We start from the raw sequence: 23500 nt of genomic DNA, 5'->3' as shown, positions 1-23500 counted from the left end.
CAATGTCAGCTCTTCTCTCCTCTCTCCCCTCAAATGAATCACAATTTCTAGGACTGGGAAAAAATAGAAGAAATGTTAGTTTTGAAGCTGAAACGTAAAAGTTGCAAGTAACAAAAATAGATTCAGAATGAAAATGCCATGTCAACTAGAATATCATTCCTGTGAAGAAAGAACAAGTAACAAAAAGAGCTTATCACCATGTGACTTATCAAAATGCCATGCTGGGCACAACGGGCGTAGCTTCCTCTAAGCTACAAGGGCGCACGACTGTCTTTACGGAAGTGCAACCTCCCCGCCTGAAAAATCAGACACCTATCAAATCAAGATAGAGCCAAAGCTGGAGGCAAGTCTATACCTTACTGTCTACTTCACAGCTGAGAGTGTGTAACAATGTCTATTAAATACACATCAGGTCACATACAACACAGGACAGAGCTGCATGTGAAATTGGCATAATCTGTTATTAGAAGCCTAAAACAGAAAGAAAAAGGCACTCAAAAAACCAGAATTTCATTGACTTTCTGAAAACAGCAAATAACCAGTGACTGAAATACAACATTAGCAATAGATAATGGTCATTTCTACCAAATTGAAAAAGCCTTGCATTCCAAATCAAGGCTATAAAAAGCTTCATGATGTCTTTGGCATTCTTCTCTTATATTATATTTCATTTTTCATTTTAAAAAATCCATAGTAAGTTCAAAACATTTTCATACTTAAAAGATCTACTATAAAAATAAAAATCTGAATTCTAAACAAAGAAGTTAAGAGAGCTATTCCATCAAACATTTCTCCATTTGCAATTCATCTTGGTAATAGAGACAGAACCTGGGTAAATGCATATAGGACTGGAGGCAGGAGATTTTTCTTGCTCAATGCATAATTCATGTGCTCCGCCTGCAAAGTGTGTAAAATGAGAATTTCACACCGCAGCATGAGCCATGGAGCTGCAGAGAAAAGGCAGATGAAATCATATTTTACTGTGTGAATTTTATTTCTTACCCTCCCAATATTTATACGAAACCATCATTGACAAACCAAACACATTGACAGATCACCCACTGTTTCCATTGTGTTAGTACTTGAGAAGAGATCAGGCAGAAAGATAGACAATTTGTTTTTGTATATTTTTTTAAATAGAGGATTAGGTTTTTAACAGCTGAGTGACTGTATTAGACTTTTATAAGGACAACAGTGACTGATCTTAAAATCTCACTACAAAAATACCTAGTTATCAATTCATCATCCTCAAATCTCCATTTTGTTTCTAGGGTATTCGATTATACACCTCAATACATCAACATTTTCAAAATGAAATACAAAGTCACAGGGTTAAGAAACTGATTTCTACTTAATATACTTCATTTCAAATAATAAATAGAAGATCCTGGAAATACATATTAAGCTCCAAATAATACAAACAAAAATATTTAATAATAAATCTGTAAAGATTTTTTAAATGTATTATGCACGTTCATTTTCATGCTGATTAAAAAAAAAAGCAAGTAGGAAAAAAGATCTGTCACGACAAGCACCAAATATGCTTCCTAGGAGGAAACCATTGCAAAGAGGTTTGGAAACTGAAAAGCATAAAACAGAATAAGTGGTATGTAAAGTTTGTCAAACCCATACTGTGCTTTGAAATCAACAAAAATTCAAGGCTAATTCTATCCTCACAAGGCAAGATATTTACATGAAATATTTTCAATTAGAACTACCAACCAAGGACAATTTAATGACTCTCTTGCCTTCAAGTTATCTAACAAATTTGATTTTAAAAAATCTAAGGCTCGCACTTATACTATGCTTTAAAACAAAAGTACATTGCCAGTAAATTAAGACTTCCTTATAAGTTAAAAGGACGTCTAAACTGTTAAACAAATCTTCCCTATTGGATTACACCTACTTCAATAAGAAAGCTTGCTTAACGGCATTCACCTTGATTTAAAGATCTCAATTGAAGTGAAATGATATTTCCATTCTGGAGAACTTAAAATATGAACTAAATTGGGAAAGACATAAATTGAAAGAGGCAAGGCTTTGAATTGTCAGAGTAAAAAGCAATATTCTACAATATTCACAGAAGTTATGTAATTGTAACATATATAAACACCGATAAAACACAAGTAAAACTTGTTTCCTATTTCTTCAATAAGGAAATATTTCCTTGTACTGTTGGAATTGGAAAATAATTCCTTTTACTCCTATCCATGATCTATTTCATACCATATGACAAATTTACTTTATCTCCAAGAATCTTTCACAAGGTAGATATTTTATTAAGGCAAATATTAACATTTACTGATATCTGGACACTAGTCACAGTACCAGTGACAGGTCCATAGAGCACTTAAGAGATTTAATTAGTTTTTTGCACCTCTCGAAAAGGGATCAGCAAAGTTTTATGAGATCCCTATAACCTGTGATGAAGATAACTCACAAGAGCATTTCGAACACTGCTACGTACACATGGATCCATGCATACACTGCTACGTATACATACTTTCACAGCCAGCAGACACATTAATCTTTATTTTGATTCAAATATGAAAATGTTCTTAATAGTAAATGTTAAGTGCAAGTATGTTAAATATATCTATTTCCGGGGCCAGCTTGGTGGTGCAGCGGTTAAGTTCGCACATTCCGCTTTGGTGGCCTGGGGTTCGCCAGTTTGGATCCCGGGTGTGGACATGGCACCACTTGGCAAGCCATGCTGTGGTAGGCATCCCACATATAAAGTAGAGAAAGATGGGCACGGATGTTAGCTCAGGGCTAGTCTTCCTCAGCAAAAAGAGGAGGATTGGCAGCAGATGTTAGCTCAGGGCTAATCTTCCTTAACAAAAAAAACTATATATATATATATTTATTTCCCATTGACATATTATTATGCTTTATACAGTTTACATAATTAAAATGTTGTTAATATTTACAAGGCAAATATATAAAAGCTATTCACAATAAATTATAATCGTGATTTTAAATCTTTATCATTTAAACCATAGATTATCTCAATCTTCAGCAGTTGGTGCATAGACACGAAAGATATCATCAGAACTCCTGTATCACAGTTAAAGTGTGAACAGTGGACTAACAAGGTGCCAGAGGAGATAATTATAGTATATAGGAGCATCTACTATACTGGCTACTTATAAAAACACTGAAGCCTAGGTTCAAAAAGGGGAAAAAAGCCCTGGCAACTTTTTAAAAAACATTATTTTAAATAGAATTGTCACCATCTGTTCGACACATAATTTTGACTACAAACAGAATATAACTTAATTATACCAGCAAAAAATAGGATAAAGTGATATAAATGTGAATCTCTTCCTGATACAATGTGGTCTACATTACTGATTTCTCTTTCCACTCTTCTGTGTGGAAAAAGTAGTTTCCCTTTACACTATGTAAAGTCTGTGAAAGCACTTAAAATATGGAACTACAAGAAGAAATTTTGTTATAGATATTATTTGGGGCAAAGAATTATTTCATAAAAAGGATTAGACAAATTAAAATATTTCTCTATTTAATACATTTCAGAAAAGAACACTCACAAAGAAAAATATGCTTGTCCATCAACATATCTGTAACTGAAGAACAAGATAATTTTCTTTGGTTATTATTGACAATATCTGATCTCAAATGAGGACATCTCCCAATCAATAATACAATCAAACAAATATGACAACAGAATGTATGACTATAGCTTTGTGTCTTATGGATACGCTGGGGCATGGTGTTGAACGACAAATACTCCAGGAACATAAACAATTCACCACTGGTTCTCACTCTTTTGACTGTCCCTACACCATTCACATGAGTAATACCCTCTCATCCGTACCATTTTTCATTCCATGCAGTCATTCTCAACTAGAAGAAGTGGAGGGACCACCTTCTGATATAAGGCCACTTTCTCCTTAGCTTGCATTTTCTGTAATCAGAGAAATGATGCAAAGACAAAGGCATGGCAATGGGAACGCATTCAGCATGTTAAGGGAACCATAAACAGTCCACTGGGGTTAGAACACAGGGAACCAGAAAGGGGTTAAGACTGGAAAGATAGGTTTGGCCATGCCTGCATGAGGAGTCTACTGAACTCAAGCGGCCATATCATCATAGGTAACCTGAACATTAATCTGGCAGATGTATAGAGGTACTGGGCTTAGAGAAGCGTCTGAGGATAACCAAAGGCAATGGTCTGTGAGTGAGGTAATAAGAGCTGATCTAGAACGGTGGTGGTAGGAAAAGAAACAGATATGAGAAATAATACACAGAACATGCACTGTGTAAATGTACAGGATGAGGGAGGAGAAAAAGACGATTGTGGGGCTACAGATGTGGGAGAGGAGAAAGAACGCTGGTACCCAATGGTAGAGCATGTCTTCCTCCGGCTCTCTTAGGTGTGGGAAACCAGTCGCCCCTGCGAGGTCTAAGAACTCGGTCTTAATTTGGGAAAAGCACTTAGAGCTGTTATAGGGATTTGGAGATGTAGTTATGGAAGTAATTCACATAAAGGGTTTAGCTGAAGCTAGAGGAACGAATGAGTCTCACGGCAGGAAAAACAGAGCAAAAAGGGAGGACTGAAAATAAATTAATTCACATCAGTTAATATTTTTGAAAAAATAATGTGTACTAAGCACTAATTTCAGGGCAATGTTCACACTTGGGCGTCAGAAATGGGTGAAAAGTGAAGCAACCAAAAGACTGAAAGGTTAAAGAAGTCAGAAAAAAGGGATGCAGAGAGTTTCAAGCAGCAGGGAAACAGTCACATAAAGAGATCAAGAAGGATAATCACTAAGAGAAGGCTGCTGGGTTTGGGGAAAGATCATGGTTGACTTTTCAGAGAGCAACGCCTGTAGGAAGCGACAGGAGTGGAAACCAATCTAAAAGGGACTAAGAAATAACTGGGTTAAAAGGTAGTGGATGGAGCATATCTAGATTATTTTTCTAAACTCTCACTGCCACACACTCTCTCTTCCACTCCCTCCTCCCTCTCGCTCTCTAAATGCTGGGAAGACTTGAGTGCTTTGGCTGGCAGAGGAGGCATTAGTGGAGCAACACTGAAGGTGCAAAGGAGGCAGATGATTATCAGCAGATCAAGGCCAAAAGGAAGGAGGCCTTATTCTTGACTAAGTGGACGGGGATCACTTACTCAGAGCCACAGTCAAAGAAAAAGGAAGGTAAATAGAGATTGTGCGTCGGAGAGCAGAGAGAAGCCGGAGATGCTCACAGTGGAGGGCAGCTGAGTCTTCTGCAGACAGTGGATGAGATCACAGGCTGCGGGTGAGGGGACATACCTGAACATTCACTTACGACTTGAATGGTATAGAAAGAGTCGGAAGAAATGCAGGAGACATAAGTTAGATAAAATTTTCAGTTCCTTTTAGGATTGGTGTTCTATAAATCTAATGTTGTTGGTCTCTCAAGGAATTAACGTTCAAGTTAAAAAATGTTAACACTGCTGTTTTATATTTATATAGTACTTTATATTGATCTTTCATATTTGATTTTCTATAAAAGCACTTGAAAGAAACAGAGTAGGTATTAGCATTTCTACTTTACAGATGAGGAAACTGAAGCATAAAGATACTATCTTCCAACAAGTTGAACACTATACCTATATCATAGGACCACCATAAAATGAACTGTTTTCAAAGCCATTCATTCAAGGTACCTCCAAGGTCTAATTTTCATGCACAATACCCCCAAAACAAAAATATTGTCCAAATGAAAGAAAAGGAAGAAAAAGAGTAAAAGTACAGATGTGGTTGGGCTGCTGATTTAAGGCATATGAATTTCCAGCACTAACATACTGTCATGCTAAATTAAGGTAAAGCACCCACCATCTGCCTTCATTACTCATAATTTAGAGCAGAAGCCACAATACTTGGTGCAAGGAGGACTTTTCTACCATTACAGAGTTGCCCATTATTAGAAAATTGGTACACTTATAGTTTCATGGCACACTCCAAATCACTGAGAGAGAAAGAGAAAGAAAAACATAGTTATGTTGGCTCCAAGGTGGAGACTATCCCAAGTGATAAATTAAAACAAACAATCGTACCTGCCTATTACAGACAGGAAAGGCATTCTACTATAGAGAAAACAAGACATACAAACAAAACACAGACACTAAACTATCAACAATGTGAGTAAAACCTGAATTTCTTAAGAGTCTTGGTTCATTGCAATACTTTGAAATTTTATACTGATGTTCTACAGTAAAATACTTTCAATTATTAAGAGATTTAATCTGATAATTGGAAGTTTTTGACAAAGAAGAAACAAAAGGAACCGTTGACCTGGGGAACCCCTGTGGTTTTTTACTGGGGTCCTAAAGCACTGCTTCTAATACTATATACGCACTAAAGTCTACAACTTTTCAACTTTTAGAAAACTTAGTAAGAATAACTCACTTTAATTCCACTCACTTGACATTCATTGATTTCTTGTTTAGTCATTTTTAAAAACACTGATTTCTTATTCTGGGTTGCACTTAGCGTCAATTTCCAAAGCTCCTTTATTTTAAATACATCTTAAATTTTTTTTGTAATTTAACACAAGTAGGAAATGAGATGATATCAAATTCACTATGTGTTAAGTTTTTATGAGAGGTCAAATTAATAAACCTAAAAATTTCTAAGATTTTTATGTGAATTTTTGAAAAATAGAAACCTCAGATTATACACTATAGATAGACACAAGTTTTAAATATAAATTCAAGTTTAAAATAGGTTTTACTCTACGCAAGAATATTTAAAATAAGAGACAAATACTAGCCAGGTTTTAAGGTGTTTGTTCTTTACTCTTTTTTTTAATATGCTTGTTCTTTAACAATAAATCCCTGGATGGGGGAGGGCAATGACCTACTTCAATGAATTCATTTTCATCCTTGGCTACTCAGATGACTTATTAAAGAAATCCAAGTTGATAGAACAAATAAATGAAAAAAATATTAGGTTAAAAAGAAACTGAATTCAACAAAAGACAAGGTGTAACTGTATTTTCAACATATGCAATAATAGAGTTTATTTATAAAAACTATTGCATTTGAAGCCTAGCATCCACATGACCCATTTACAGGAAGGAAGTAATAACCATAGGTATTAGATTCGAATTTTATATTAGTAACTACATTTTTGCAATTTATACTTTTGGTTTTTGCTGCTAAGCAGACAAGTTTCAGTGTTACAAATATTATAACAAGCATTATCCTTCTATTACACAAGCGGTTCTTGCATTTCTTTTTAAATACACGGCTATTGCATTCTTATTAACTAGTTAAAGAATGTATACACTTTAATTAAACCTTTTAAAATATTCTATTATCAAAAATGCCAAATGATTTTAAAAAGCATATTACTCTAGATTTCTGATGAAGCAGGTGCATTTATATTCCTTTGCTCAATACTATTTCTGTGACATCCTTTTACTCCCCCTTTGGCAAAAGCCTCCTTGTCACATGCTAGCCAAGAACAAAAAAGGCCATACTCTTAACACTGAGCTCTCGAATTTCAGTGACAAAGGACAGGTTCAAAAAAGTTTCTAACTTCCCGGCAGGGTTGAGTTATAAAGGAAGTGATTATCAGAAAAAATAAAATAAAACCACAGGTGTGGATGAATGAAGATGGTGTTTATTTTAGATGTCAGTGACAATGTTAAATTCCTTTCTTAGTTTCTTGATTGTCAACAAAATACTCAATTTCAGAAATATTTACTCTTAATTGGGAAAAGGCTCTAAGAATATTTACTTCCAATTATAAGAAATGTGTAATCTCTTACCTTGGTGACTTTTCTGGATTCAGATTCACTTTCAGATTCTGACTCTGACTCAGAATCTGAAGAACTTTCTTCCACTGAACTGGACTCGGCATTGGAAGAATCTGAAGTTTTAGATTTTTCATTTTCCTTCTTCCCATCTTTAGAATCACTATGCATAATAAAAATTTTTGAAATATCAACTTTAAATACTATATATAAACAAGTCTAAGTAGTTTACAAAACCAAATGGCAAACATCGCCATTTGTCCATCTTGCCTATGCATCAGAACCTTTCCTAGAAGTGCATTTCACCGAGAATCATTTCCTCTTTCGGATACATAAAGACAATAAAAATGGTTTTAAAATTCTAGAACATATTAATGAAATAATAATAAAGTAGTATTAGCCATAACCAAATAGATCAGAATGCACTCAAAACGAACACCACATTACATACTTCAAATGCAAAAGTCATAAAATACCACTAAATGATATCATAAGTAGAAAATAATTAATAATTAAATGTTTGAGTTACCAGGAATATACATTAGGTGCTAAGAGCAACAACTGCAAAGACACCTAGGCAGATTTTAAAATGCTGTCTCAAAAATACTAAATGTTCATTAATAAATTTAAATATTTATACATCTACTTTTGCTAAAATAGACTTGCATTTTACAGATTTTTATGTCCCAGAAAATTACTTAACATGTGTTCCCAAATGTGACCCTTAAACATATTATATGAGAAAATGTTAACCAGCTCAAAAGAGAATTCTTTGAATGTACTGTCTTACTAAAAATGTAAGATAATCAACATAAACTTTAAAATACCAAGCGATCACACCTAAGTGCTGACGCCGTGTGTAACTCACCCCTCATTCAACAAATATTTACTGGTTGCCCACCAATTGCTGGCACTACCTTAGGTGCTGAGGATAACACTGGCTGTGAGACACAGATGATCTCCACAGGCCTCCCTCACAGAGTCGACAGTGCCCGGGAGGACACAGGGAAGGAAGGTGGCAGGGACAGTAAAGTATGGTTAAGGAATAAATTATAAAGTACAGTGTGTCATGAGAACATCTGGAGGAGCATCTAAACAAATGTACCAAGGTTGGGGATGCTTCCTGGAGGAAGAGACACCAAGTTGGGAAACAGGAATAAGGCAGGCAGAAGGGCCGGGGGGAGGGTCTCCAAGGGGAAGGAATAACACGTGAGACAGCCAGAGGAGATGCCTGGTGGCCTTTTCTCAAAACTGAAGGTTCAGTTCTCTTTACCATGTGTGTGTGTGTGTATACGTGCGTGCATGTGTCTCTGTGCGTGTGTCCTGTTCTAAGAATCTATCTTGTGCCAGGCAGTGTCAGGCACTTCATAGCAATTATCTAATTTATCTAATGTTCCAACATAGTCTTACTGGGTGCATTATTATCCTATAGTATTCAGGAAAGTTAAGGAACTTGCTCAAGGACACACAGTCAGGAGGGGCAGAATTGGAATTTGAATTCAAGTCTGTCCTACTCAAAAGATCAGATTTTCCCACTACACCATACTGTCTCCCTTCAAAGGAAAATACTTCGGAGTACAAAACTCAATTTAGTCATAAACAGTTACGATTTCTAAGGGGTGCTTTTAAAGATACTTAAAGCTCCTTGGACTTTTAAAAAATTATCATACAGTTATACCAGCAAAGTTAAAAAAAAACTCTGATAGGCAGAAAAAAATGGGGGGAGGGAGAATGGAGAGGCAAGGGAAGAATCGATATTTCCTAGAATTGATTTTTGTGGAGGAAATACGATTGCTGTTTATTAAAGATGGAGTCATGGTAACATCTCAGAGCATATGCAATTATATTTGATGACACAAAAATATGCCGTCGTTCTTTTCCCTAGCAAAGAATGGCAATTTATTATCCCCAATTCAGCAGTTAAAACATGTACTTAAAAACATAAGGTTTAGAATGTATCTGAGATTCCCTTTGGTGTAATAAACAATTCTTTTCAATTCAAACAGGGGTAAAGAGAAAAGTCCACTTCTGAAGAAAAACAATAATGAAACTAATACATGATTATAAATTTCCAGCATACGGACTTTTGCCATCTGAAAGGATATGCAGCGCACTGAACAAAACCTTTCCTCCCTAGAAATAAGATGCTTTTTATAAACTATGTAATCATAGATATTCTGATATGAAACCAGAAGTTTAATTTCTCTCAAAGAAAAGGTTATTACAAACCAAGTAACTCCTCTGCTGCAACAAGTAAACGATTCTGAGTATATTTAACTTCTAGCTTTCAAGATAAGATTTTAAAGGTAAAAGTGTTATTTTGTTATGTATCACTCAATTTTGATGGGTAATTACTGTTTACCTTACTGCTTAGAGTTTCAGATGTTAATCTAATGAAAAGAATTTACTGGTAACTAGCTTTTTAACTTTGCAATGATGAAAAGCCTGTATTAATTTAACCTACAGATTTCATTTGTTCTGAACAGGAAAAACAATATAAATCACTTTTAAAATCATTAAATCCTGACTTAAATTAATAAAGTCATAATTAGGGCATTATGCTGTGTTTGTTATGGAAGTGGCAGGGCGAGCTGCTTTAATTACTGTCTGTAATAAAAGGAGCAGAGAGCGTACGGCGCCCCATCAGTGCTGTCAGCCACGACTGAGCTGGGCTGCAAGCTCATCAAGGGAGCGGGCAGCAGGCTCCCGGGGAAAGGGCCATCATGTCTGCAGAGGCCACTCACTGACAGCAGCAGGGGAAACAGACTCAGACAATCCAAGGTATTAGCCCCAATTACTCAGGATTTTAATGACACTTTAATACACGATAATGTTGTTGATAATGGGAGATCTTAAAAAGCGCTAACACGTAGATATCTCGTGACCGTCTTCCTTCACAGCTCTTGACTTTAATATTTGAATCATAATCTTTTTAATATAACATTATTTAGAAAAATCAATTGTCTTAGTTACATAATGGCAAACTGTTGAAGGATTTAATTTTAGCCCTCAGCAAAATTGCTACAAAAGGTAATTAAGTGTTTCATACCTACTGCTTGATCACTTAACTCAGCCTTCCAAGGTTACACCAATTTTCAAAATGTAACTCCAAGATTTGTTCAAGTTCAAAACGAAAACTAAGCATTAGAAGTAGGAGAATAACATGAACGAGTATTTTAAATTAATTTTACAAGATTTAATACCTGTTTAGGAAAAAATACACACTTTTTCTCACTCACTCTATGAATTAAAGGGAAATGTTAGCTTGGGGGAAAATATCACAGAATATTTACCGAAGGAAATTCTGACAAAAGAGTTTACCCTTTTCCTTTGGTTTTGGAGTTCCTCTTGGCCACTCTTCTGTTTTCCGTGTCTGACTGACGTCCACTCTCACTCTCGGGCTCGCTGGAGGAGTCCTCGCTGCTGTCCTCACTGCTGTCCCCTTCCTCGTCCTCTTCTCCACTTTCACTTCCAGATTCGCTACCTGAAAAGTATAACCAGATGCTCTTCACTTTATAGCCATTTAATTCTACAGAAGGACACAAGCAATGTCAGTATCCACCACAAATGAACCAGGTGCTGAGTTCTAGTTCAGTGGACCCCGTTACTCAACATCTTCTCCGTCTGCGCTCTGGCACTCAGGCCTCGGCAGCCCCGGGGTAGGGGGCGCGGAGGGACTCCCGAGGACAGAGGAGGCACCCGGATAACGAATGAGTAGGCAAAAGTAAAGGAAAGATGACCCAAGTAACCCAAATTTGAGAGAATCTCGCTTTTCAAACCCATAAGAATCTAGCTATGGCCAAAACTGCTTTAAGAATGACATAAGGATGATGTAAGGATAAAGAAATAATTTTTAATTCCTCTACTGAAAATGGGAAATCTTATTTAGAAAAGAGGAAGGCAACAGTCAAATCTTCTTAGGAACAAATTTTGAAAGGGAAATGACTCATTCAAATCATCTCCAAAAATTTCTAAAGTCAAAGGCAATAAACAAAATTAACAATTAAAAAATTATTACTTATTTTAGCTGCTATAGGAGTTTTCCATAGGTCAAAGAGATGATAAAGTTACATTGAGGAGTTATACATTTAAATGTTTCATGTAGAAATTATGTGGGGCCAGCCCCGTGGCTGAGTGGGTCCAGTTCACTTCAGATACCACTATTTAAATTTTCAAGTTAGTAAAATCCTTGAGGAAATTTGTTTATTCTCAAAAAGACCTGCTCACTGGGAAAACCATCTCATAACTTCTATTGAGAAAAGCTATCTTCCTCTGCGCTCCTGCCACATGACGCACTGCTGCATGTACTCAGAGAACCCATCAACTCTTCATGGTAATGCAATATTTCAAATACATCCTGAAAAAGCTTAGCCTACGAACAGGCATGAGTTCACGCATAAATGGGATAGAGACAAATATCCACATGGTACACTTGTAACTGTACAAACAGATCTTTCTCAATGGTCTACAATAGTTCTGAAATTCCATATTTTTTAGCATTAACTCTCTGGATTGAAGTATTTTCTCCACTTTTCACCCTATTCCTTCAGAAGTTAATGCAGTGCAGTTTAATCTATCAGATACTGAAAATGAAGATTTTGATAGGAGAAACAGGTAAACATGAATTACCTAAGGTAGAGGACCAAGTAACGGTCAAGGGCCCTGGCTCCCCAGGAATGAAAGTTTTAAAAGAAAGAGATTCATTTGATCTTGGGTCAGAGATGGATCTATTAGGTTAACTGTTAATCAGAGTGCTTGAAAGTGACTCCAATACGCTTTTCATTAAGGAAATCACTCACAGAATGTTGGTACTGAAGGGACCTAAAGAGCACCTAACTCTACCCCTCCACTGATCAGATGCAGAGAAAGGAAAGCGCCTTGTTCAACCTGCATAGCTCAAACCCAGCATTTCTACATCCCTCCCAGTTAGCATTCTTCTCACTGTATATGGTAGCCCTCAATCTTTTCCGTTCTGTGTTTCTTTATAATATCTGAGAGATTTATTAATTTTAGCTTTCTCTCTATAAAGGTTCATGTAGAAATAGAAGAGTATAAAATAGATGAGGAACAGATTGCTCAATGTTTAAAATAAACTTCACATTTTTACAAAACAAAGTTACTTTTTTTTTTTTTTAACAGGGAAAGATTCACCCTGAGCTAACAATTGTTGGCAATCTTCCTCTTTTTTTAACTCCCCAAAGCCCCAGCGCATGGTTGTATATCCTAGTTCTAAGCCCTTCTGGTTTTTCCATGTGAGCCTCAACCACAGCATGGCGACGACCAGACAGGTGTTGTGGTTCCACACCAGGGAAATGAACTCAGGCCACCGAAGCGGCGAAAGCGCCCAACTTTAACCACTAGGCCATCAGGGCTGGCTCAAAACAAAGTTACTTTAAAGGCCCCACTAAAGGCTTATCAAATGTAAACCCATGTTTTTTAATACACTAATGAATATAACAGGCAGTGTGGGTTAGAATTCAGAAAGGCATGACTTCCAACTCTAACGTTTATTAGCTGTGTTCAAGAGGCAATTCCAAATGAGAAGGGATTAGACATTACTTTGAAAACTAATCGGTGACATGTAAATGAAAAGGACTATTATAATAGTACAAAATTTATTTAAACCCACTTGTTGAATATTATGAACTAGGTCTCATCGTTTTGCTGGAGGCATAACATGTAATCTATAGTGACCAATGTTTTCCAATAAATTATAAACCCACCACTGTCACTGCTGCTGTCAGAAGAGTCCTCTTCCTCCTCAGACTCAGAGTAAAATTTCTTAGTAGGATTCTCATTCTTTGCTTTTCCTGCTGGAGTCCATTCTTTTGCCTGTTTAAAAAAAAATCGTAAAAATGTAAATATAAACAAATTCTGATGAAGGGATTCCGTCTTCTGGAAAACTCACTCAGAATACACTGTGAACCCAGAAGAAAGTTTAAGGCCTCAAGAGAGAAGGCAGGGCCGGCCCAGTGGCGCAGCAGTTAAGTTTGCGTGTTTCGCTTCTCGGTGGCCCAGGGTTCGCTGGTTCGGATCCCGGGTGTGGACATGGCACCGCTTGGCAGCCATGCTGTGGTAGGCATCCCACGTATAGAGCAGAAGAAGATGGGTATGGATTTTAGCTCAAGGCCAGTCTTCCTCAGCAAAAAGAGGAAGATTGGCAGCTGTTAGCTCAAGGCTAATCTTCCTCAAAAAAAAGAGAGAAGGCAACTGTCAGAAGTCCTGGCATTCGGGCTGAGTCCCCTTCACTCCCAAATAGAGGGACACAAACACTCAGAGCCTATTACGTTAAATCAACAACCTTGTAATACACACAATTTTAAACACTTTTCTATTTGTTGGTCTATAGAAGATTTAAACTGAAATAATAGAGTCTAGAAGAAGTGAGGGCAATTAGAGGTAGACAATAACAGCAATCAGAAATGCACATTCACAGCTGAGGTAAAAGAAAAATACTGAAGTAAAAGAAAAAAAGAAAATAGTTAGAGTAGGATGAAATAACCCTAACCATTTCAACAGCCTAACCCCTTGGGTAATCCTTGACTTCTCTCTTTCTGTCCTGACCCAAACCTCTAATGCATCAAGAAAGCCTTCAGCCACCTTGGTCCTTTACCTCCTTGGTCAGGGCCATCTTGCTCCTGGATTACTGCCCGTTTCCTAACTGGTTTCTTGCTTCTCTCCCACCCCTCAGCCCCACTCCAAGTGTGCTCAACACAGCAACTGGAATGATTCTACTGGAAACAAAGTCTGATCGAGCCCCTCTTTGGTTGGAACCTGCAACAGCTCCCCATTTCACTCAGAGAACAAGCCCAAGTCCTTACCAGTCTGCTGCTCCGCCCACCTTGACCCTGCCTCCCCGGGGCCTCCCCGGCCTCCCCCATGCCTCTCCGGCCTCCTGCTGCCGCTCTCCCTCCTGCCCCCTGCTCCAGCCACTCGGTACTGTTCCTTCAAACCCCCCAGGCGTGCTCCCACCTTAGGGCCCTCTCCCAGGTGTTCCCACTCCCCACACTGTCCCCCAGAGGACGGCATGGCTCACTCCCTCACTTCCTTCAAGTCCACACAGCGTCACCTCAGGGAGACCATTCTATTTAAATTCCAACCTCCCATGCCGGGCACTTTTGATCCTGCTTTGCTCTAATCTTGTTTTTCATCACAGCACTTGTTACTTTGTAACATACTATATAATTCATATACTTATTTTCAGTGTCAGTCTGTCTCTGCCAGAAGGTCAGCTTCCGGAGAGCAGGCATTTTTAAAGATTTTGTACACTCATCTATCTCAAGAGTGTCTGGCACAATAATTACCAGTTGTGTGAATAGCTCCTTAAAGACTTTAATACAGTGTATTAAAGTAAAATAAATTGTAGTAAAGTGTATTAATACAGTGTATTAAAGTAAAATAAATTGTTTTCATAATGGTGACCTGACTCACCAAGAAAAAATTAAATCCTGTTTCATATATTCTCTTTTAAAGGGAGGGAAAGGTACACTTTTTAAAAGGTCAAAAATGGTTGACTCATGTAGTTATCACACTGTTAACTGAGTTTCTGCTGCATGCCCGCTTGCTGGAGGACACATTTGTTGTAAAGGAATTTACCGCATGACGGAGGTTCTTACTCAAGAATGGTTCTCAGCACGGGATGCACGTCAGAATCTCCTGAGAATATTTTTTAAAATACAAATACAAACAATAAAAATACTAATACTAAAAAGATAATGCCTGGGATTCCCCTCCTAAGATTCTGATTTAATTGGTGTGGTGCAGGCCTGACATAGGTTTGTTTTGTTTAAAGATCTCCACGATTACAGTGTGCAGCTAGGGTTGAAAACCACCGGTCTAGAGGGCTTCAGGGCTTAATGTATGTTGCTTAAGAAGATAAGCTTCAGTAACCTGGAAAATTGCTATCTAGACAATAATATAAAAATGAGTAAAAGTTAGGTGAATATATTTGAATAAGATACTTACATAAGATCAGCAGGACTGCTTTCCTTTTATATAAATTTTAAATGCTCTGCCCTCCAAATATGAATAAAGCTAGTATTCTATAAACCAAGTTCTCTTATACTTAGTAGATACTGAAGTTCATATTTTTCTTACATCTAAACAAATATATTTTTCTGACGTCTGATAAAAACTATGTCAGATGACTGCACGGAAATAATTACTTAACCACACTATGGCTTTCAGAGTAACTAACACTAAATCAATAAGGAAAATTAGGCTTCTATGTTCAAAGGGGCAAATTCTCTTGACATGGCCATGGACTCTATTCATGGAGTTTTAGGTTTCAAAAGGCAAAGACTAACAATAAAAATATTTTAATTTTTGTTATGGTCTTTTATCACTATGATAATTACATAATTCTAAACAAAAGAATAACAGGGCAACGAAGAGGAAAAGAATAGTGAAACACTAATTTGAAAGCTCCTATGAGGGAGAAAATATTGATAGTAGATGTGTTTATAAAGCAAAATACCCTTGATATGCAAAAGATAGTCTTTCTGCATCTGAGGAGAAAAGGATTTTCTAAAACTAAGCAAAAAAGATTCTAAAGGATCTCCAAAACTTATTGCTATCATAATATAAACACACATTATATCTGATATCCTGGAAATGGTAGTGTGTAATTCAAAGTGACTTCTAGTGTCAATATGACCAGGTTTCCTGTTGTTTTGATTAAAATATCAGATTATCTAAACCAAGGCCATTTTTCTTACTAAGTTATATTTCATAGTAATGAGATGGGACCCTGTAAGATCACTTTATAGTAAAACTAGGATAACACAGTGTATTATGTACATGAAACACATTAATGTGACTTTGGAGGGGGGTGAGGTACAGGGAGAGGCCAGAAAGGCTGTATGAACACGACTTTCTGCACTGTTGAAGATGCATTAGATAATAAAACTATGTACATTATTTTTATATTTAATTGTATCTCTTATGGTATAATTCTAAGCCAGTATGTCCAGAGACCAATAGATTGAAATTATTTTCTGCATGGCATCAATGGATAGTGACAGTTTTCCTCAACTGGGTTCCATCAGTTATAATTATTCTCCATAATAAGTTAACAATTATTAATTTCCAGAAGGTAGTCAGCAAAATGAAAAAGAAATCAATTTGTCTCTGTTGAACTAGACAGGTGAAATGAACATAAGAAAATAGGTTATTTAAGTACTGTCCCTATAAGGTAGTTAATGCTTAAAAGAGCACATGAAAATGGAAGAAGCCAGCCAGCCAACCAATCTATCAGCCAATATAAGGGTACTGCTGAGAACAAATTAAATTGCGTAGCATTGCTCTCAATTTCTGAGAAGATAAACTATTTTTATTTTATGTCTTTTGGTGGAATGGGGCAGCAAGGAGGAGGGGCAGGGTGGACGTGGTGGGAGGATAAAAGGATGGTTCTACTGGGGCCAAAACATTATGTACCCAATAATGAAAAAGGACGGAACCATAAAAACAACCAACAGGCATAATAAGAAATTAGGAGAGAGAGTACATCTGGGGAAAGAATCACAACAAAGAACATTCTCTTTGTATTCCAGCATCTGACCAAAAGTTCCACAAACAAGCCAATCTTTTTGAAGAGTACTTAAGAGTATGTAGATTTGAGCGAAAATCAACAAAATTATTTGCAAGGAGAAAGAGATATGCGATTAGTTTTAATAACTTTCACATTTTAAAAAATCATCTCTAAATAGAGATAATTTGTCACAACATGAAAATGATGGTGCTGAGTACTAAGGATAGTACAGATCTGCAAACAAGCTCAAACTTCCTCTCCTCATGTTCCATAATAAAATGCAATAACAAAGAGCATGAACAACGGATTCAGACAGATCTGGTGTTGGAATCCGAGTTCCATCACCTACTAGCTGTGTGACCTTGGGCAATTTACTCAGGTTCTCTGAACCTCAGCTTCCTTATCTGCAAAATGGGAATAACAGTAACTATCACTTATAATCATTATGAGGTTTAAACAAGACAATGTTTGAGAAGCATTATCAAAGTACACTGCCAGAGTTTGCTAAATGAAGCCATTCGTTAGTTATTATTGCTTCCGGCCATGCTCCAAAAGCCAGGATAAGTTTGAGCAGTTAGGAGAAACATATTTCTTAAGAGGATCAAATTACATGGCTACGCCCATTATAGAAATTCTTCTATTTAAAGTAATAAAGATTTTCTTCCATTGTATATGGAAAAGCTAATAGGCAAGGAGGTTAACTGACTTTCCCATAGGAATTAGTGGTAAAGAACTCTGGTTATCTGGATCCTAGTTCAATATCTCTTTTCTACCAAAAAAGCATCCAGAATGTAATATCTAATTGTTTTTTTAATTAATTCTATTTAAAAAAGTACTGAATATATTTCACATAATCAATCTCTAAAGACAATCAGAAGACCCCTCTCAACTTTTCTTGTTGATATACTACTTCTCTAGATTTATATAGAGTTTTCTGTTTTTAATGTGAAAGCAATGTATTATTCATTTTAATTGTGACCCTGTCTAAGGACATTTTTGGTAGACAATGCTCCCTATTTATGTGTAGCCTTCACTTAAAACAGGTCCACCAGAAAATCCAGAAGAACACTTTGTACGGTTTTTCTGGAAAAGAACAGCAAAAATTACATAGAAAAATATTGACAGGAAGCTTACAAATCTCTAAATGTAATAGAAAAAGCTCAATCCTATGAAACTAAGTACCCTAGAAATTGAATCTACACAGATAGAAATGCAGTACCACAAATGTGGGTGGCACCGATGCAGAGAATTCAATTCTCTATTTCCTTGAAGCAAAGGAACAGTACACGTCCAATGGCATAGTAATACTACAATGTTTAGTTCCCATAATAGTGAGACACATCCAACACATTACATTTAGAAATACAGGAACAATTTTCAATTCTCAATCTTCCAAAAAAGGTTTTATATTAAACAATAGTTGTTCTAGAATCTCCCACGGCTTGACAAAATTAATTTCAGAAAGGTCAACTTACCAAGTCTATCACTTCTACATTTCGCACTGACGGGTCGGGCGCCACCTCTGGCCAATTAGATAACTCCAGGTACCCAGCAGCTTTAGCGTTGAGAGTATGCGATAAAGTGCCAAGCTGGAAATGATCCCTATCTATTAAAATGGAGGAAAATATAAAACAAACAATATGCGTCGTACGTAACAGAGAACAACCCTCATCAGAGCTCGAGGTAATTGGCACATCGCCTCAAATGTCAAGGAATAAATATAAACTAGGAAGCTCTTCATAGGTCAAAAAACTGATTTCAGTCCATAGATTACAATAATCTCCCCATAATGGTCAATAAAAAAGCTAATCAGTCAGTGTGTTTAGAGGTGTTGCTTTGAAATGTAGCTTCTCTAAAAATTACTTTACTGTGAATATTAAGAATGACAGCACAGTTAAACAATCCATATACATGTCTTGGCACAAACACAGCCAGAATTTTAATAGTTTTACTACAAAATTGAACTGCTTTTTATTGGTTTACAACAATTAAACAAGAAACGACATGAAAACTAAGGTATATAATCATTCGATTTCAACTATACTGGTTACTTGTTAAGCTGATAAAATAATTACTCCTTTTAAAAAGCTGGTAAAAATAAGTCAATTTCCATTTGTGAAAAACAAAATCAAACATAAAGGGATATTTTTATGAAATAATTCTTTCTAAAAAGTTTGTGTTAGGGTATATATAATATTTAATTGATAACAACTATTAAGATGAATTACATTCCTTGTTAAATACAGCTATCTATTTAAAAGAGAAATGAAGTCAACGTCTGAGAACAACACAGTTTTTATTTGTTGTTCAGCTAAACTGCTTAGGGAGAACAAAAATAAAATCAAAAGATTGAAATTATTTAGGTAAATAAGGTCTATAAAAATATACACTTTAATATAAAGCTTGCTCTGGAGAATGGATGAATGAGTAGAAAGCACACACTGATATATTTATATACGCTAATCATTTATATTTTCTAAGAGATAAATTTTAAACATGTCAGGAATGGGACATATTGTCATAATTTTTTAGATAACATATATTTTGCAGTTATATTCTGATAATAATACCTTTAAAAGGAGACTCCAGCAGTGGTGCGGGTTTTTGTGCTAGGAATATTTTTTTGGCATATTTACTTAGAGCTCCACTCTTCTCATTCGGAACAATAAGCTGCCTAATAAATCTTGTACGGTCTCTGATGTCGTAGTTTTGATCATACTTGCCGAGATTTAATATGTACTGGGTAAGCAATTTTGTCTGTTGGAAAAAAACAGAACAAGATGAGAATACAGTTATTTATGATTATTGATAACTCTGGATAAACATATTTAAAGAGGTAATAAAAATGAATGGTTATGTCAAACAAATGTTGTTCCAGAGGGAATATGCATTTCTAACGCTGCAAATGGAATTTTGAAGCCAAAGCACATGTCCTCTTCAGTATTGGGGAGGTGAATGCTGAGCACTGAGAAGCAGCCATGTGCTAGATTATTAAACTGCTGGAGTGGAAAGAAAGGCATCATTAAAAAAATAATCATATATGGCAAACCCGCTGAAGGGTCTACGTGAGAATAATGAATGTGGAAATACAACTAAAAACATGGCACTCAAAACTTAATCGGAAAAATATGCAGGACATCAAAACATCAGAGAGTATTAGGCGGCTGGCAAGCGGCTTCTCCTGAGGTGTGCTTTATGAAGAGATACTGTCCCTGGCATAAGCAGAGTGTGCACTCTGACTGCACTCCGTTACTTCACCCTGAATTATGACCCATTAAAGCAGACACATGAATCACTGAACTGGATTACTGCAAATTATTTGCAGTGCATTTAGCTGTTACTTTTTCATAAAAGCAAGCTGCTGATGCCCTCTAAAAACTAGGATAAAAGACTCCATCCATTTTTTTTTCCCATGCTGCTTATAGCCTCTAGTAATATTGGTCATTTATTTATTTATGTAAGGGAACAACTTATTATAGTAGCTTTTACACTGTAATAAGATTTTCTAAGTCAATTTTTAAATGTACTACATTAACATATATTGAGATAATTTTAATAATAATTAAACTAAAATTGAAATGTTAACAAAATATGTTTGTATTTTAAACTCCAGTTATTTTATTGAAAAAGCACAATTTTAATTTAGAAGGTTAACACATACAACTATAAATTAAATAGGATTCATAATATATGGAATAAAATAAATATCTACATTAGAACATTTTATAGACATTGAAACGGATACAAAATGAAATCAATTCAGGCAGAGCCAAAGGCAATTCTAGAACAATAAGTCAAAGTACAGGAACGGTGTGGTCAACTCTTTTACAATAATAATTGGCTAAGATAATTGATTTGCATAGAAAGCAACCTTCTTTCAATAACAAAGTATTTAAAAAGCATTAACCTAGTTGGAATAAAGTAGAACTACAAAAACCTAAGTGAAAATGTTAACAGAACTATTCTGAATTTGGTTAACAACTGCTATTCACTAATTACTAGACTACACTAGTTCAACTACACATAAGGAAAATCTTTCGATTCATTTTTAAAGATAATTAGCAAAATATTTACCAAATGAGGAATAGAGTTTAAAAGGATGTGTGGTATACCGGACTGCGTAACTAACTTGCTGGGATAACCTGGGAAATACACCTAACTATTATTTTTCTCAAATGCAGAGTGAGAATTGACAACTAGCTTAATTCTAAAGCCCACTTGAGTGCTGAGATTTAGAATATGCAACTTGGGCCGGCCTGATGGCCCAGCCGTTAAGTTCACACGCTCTGCTTCTCAGCAGCCTGGTGTTCACTGGTTCGGAACCCGGGTGTGGACATGGCACCACTTGGCAAGTCATGCTGTGCAAGGCGTCCTACATATAAAGTAGAGGAAGATGGGCACGGATGTTAGCTCAGGGCCAGTCTTCCTCAGCAAAAAGAGGAGGATTGGCAGCAGATGTTACCTCAGGGCTAATCCTCCTAAAAAAAAAAATAAATAAATAAAAATAATAATAAAAAAAGTTTGATTATAGAATATGCAACTAAATTAAATCAGAGAAAGAAAATGTCTCCTCATTGCAGTGATTTTTTTTTGAGCTAGTGAAGGGATACATTTTGCTTATATTTTTGAACCCCAAAATTACTTTTTAGGAAATTAAACTATTTCAATATATTAACAGACACTATTGAGAGTGAGATAGGGAATAATTAAAAGTATGTAATTTTTAAAATATGCATTTATTGACTGTAAAGTTTGTTTTATTATATTGGTCAGCTTATAAAAATTCTACTAAAAATATTTTTTCAAAAATAAAACTTTTTCTAAAAGATAAAAACATATCTGTACACAATGATGCATTAGAAACATAAGCAGAAAATTCACTGCACATTCACATACTGCAATCAGTTTCTTGGCTGTACCTGTCACTAATACCAAGTCATTGGTATTTCCTAAAGAATGTATTCTTACATGGTCTTATTATTTTGAAGGGTTTTATTAAAAAATAAGATTGTCTATAATCTTCTTCAAAATTTTAATTATGATCAATAATTATGAAATTGTTGACATTTTCAGCTTACTCTTCTCTATAGATCATACTTTTTTTTTTTAAAGATTGGCATGTGAGCTAACAACTGTTGCCAATCTTTTTTTTTATTTTTCTCCCCAAAGCCCCTCAGCACACAGCTGTAGACTCCAGCTGTGAGTGCCCCTGGCTGTGCTATGTGTAACGCTGCCTCAGCATGGCCTGATGAGCGGTGTCATGTCTGCGCCCAGGATCTGAACCAGCGAAACCCTGGGCCACCGAAGTGGAGCGCGTGAACTTAACCATGGGCCATGGGGCTGGCCCCAAACATACTATTTTTAATGGAGAAAACACCCTCCCTTTTTTTTTTTTTACAGTACTGAACAATCTGATGAGCGCAGAGAAAATTCTGTGGAATGAAGGACATTCTCAATCCTTTTAGGTTGAAATCTGTAAATATTTCAAGCCCAGATATTTAACTTTTCCCCCTCCATTCAATTTTCCCCATTCAATGACACTTCGATAATTATTTTATGGGACAAACTTTAAAATAATTCTCTACTCATACTTTTTTTTGAATATTTCACCAAATTTAGAAACTGCAAAATCAACTGTCTTCTCAATTTCATTTCATTCTAATATAAAATATAAACTTAACCAATTAAAAATAGGAGCTCCATCAAAAAAAGTCTTCACAATAGCTGAGATACTGCAAATGACAGAACTTCTAAAATAAATCTTGAGCTCGCACCACTTAATTTGTTCAGTTCTTCCCTTGTTTTTATAAGGATATATTTCAATGTCTTCCAGTTTGCAAGATTCGTTTCCAAGAACTGCTTATGCGCAGAAATTTTCAAAAGCTGAAGGTTTTGGCACTCTACTTGGTGAACATTTTAAAGATTCCCAAATGATTTTGAATAAAAATCTAGCCAATATGCAGAAGGTTCTTTTACTCCCTTCTACTCCCATCCCCCTGGCAAAAAAAAAAAAAAAAAAACACCAACATAGGGGACTTACGTTAATTTACAAAGCAGTTTTTCAAAAAATCACATTTCTAAAACCCTGTTGGTAACATGCAGCAAAGAGTGTTGTGTACAAGAGAGCACGCCATCATGCTGAAGTATGTTTTTTCAATATAGTTTCATCACAAGAATTCAGCAGTTCAGTTAAACTATAGATATCAA

At 36.0% G+C, this 23500-nt stretch overlaps 1 protein-coding gene across 5 annotated transcripts in view; it reads right to left on the bottom strand.

Moving 5' to 3' along the window:
• Window positions 1-23500, bottom strand: part of AP3B1 (adaptor related protein complex 3 subunit beta 1) — a 227628-nt gene that overhangs the window by 74707 nt on the left and 129421 nt on the right. For all 5 annotated transcript variants that reach the window (XM_046666494.1, XM_046666495.1, XM_046666496.1 and 2 more), the window contains exons 16-20: window positions 19864-20050; window positions 18769-18899; window positions 13488-13596; window positions 11086-11248; window positions 7780-7927 (exon numbers count right to left, since the gene is read on the bottom strand). In XM_046666494.1, the coding sequence (XP_046522450.1) occupies window positions 7780-7927; window positions 11086-11248; window positions 13488-13596; window positions 18769-18899; window positions 19864-20050 (738 nt within the window). The remainder of the gene's footprint in view (window positions 1-7779; window positions 7928-11085; window positions 11249-13487; window positions 13597-18768; window positions 18900-19863; window positions 20051-23500) is intronic.

Source organism: Equus quagga, chromosome 7 (genome assembly GCF_021613505.1).
Source record: "Equus quagga isolate Etosha38 chromosome 7, UCLA_HA_Equagga_1.0, whole genome shotgun sequence".
NCBI lineage: Eukaryota > Metazoa > Chordata > Mammalia > Perissodactyla > Equidae > Equus > Equus quagga.
The sequence above is the reverse complement of the archived record's forward strand: the minus strand, read 5'-3'. Positions and strand labels throughout refer to the sequence as shown.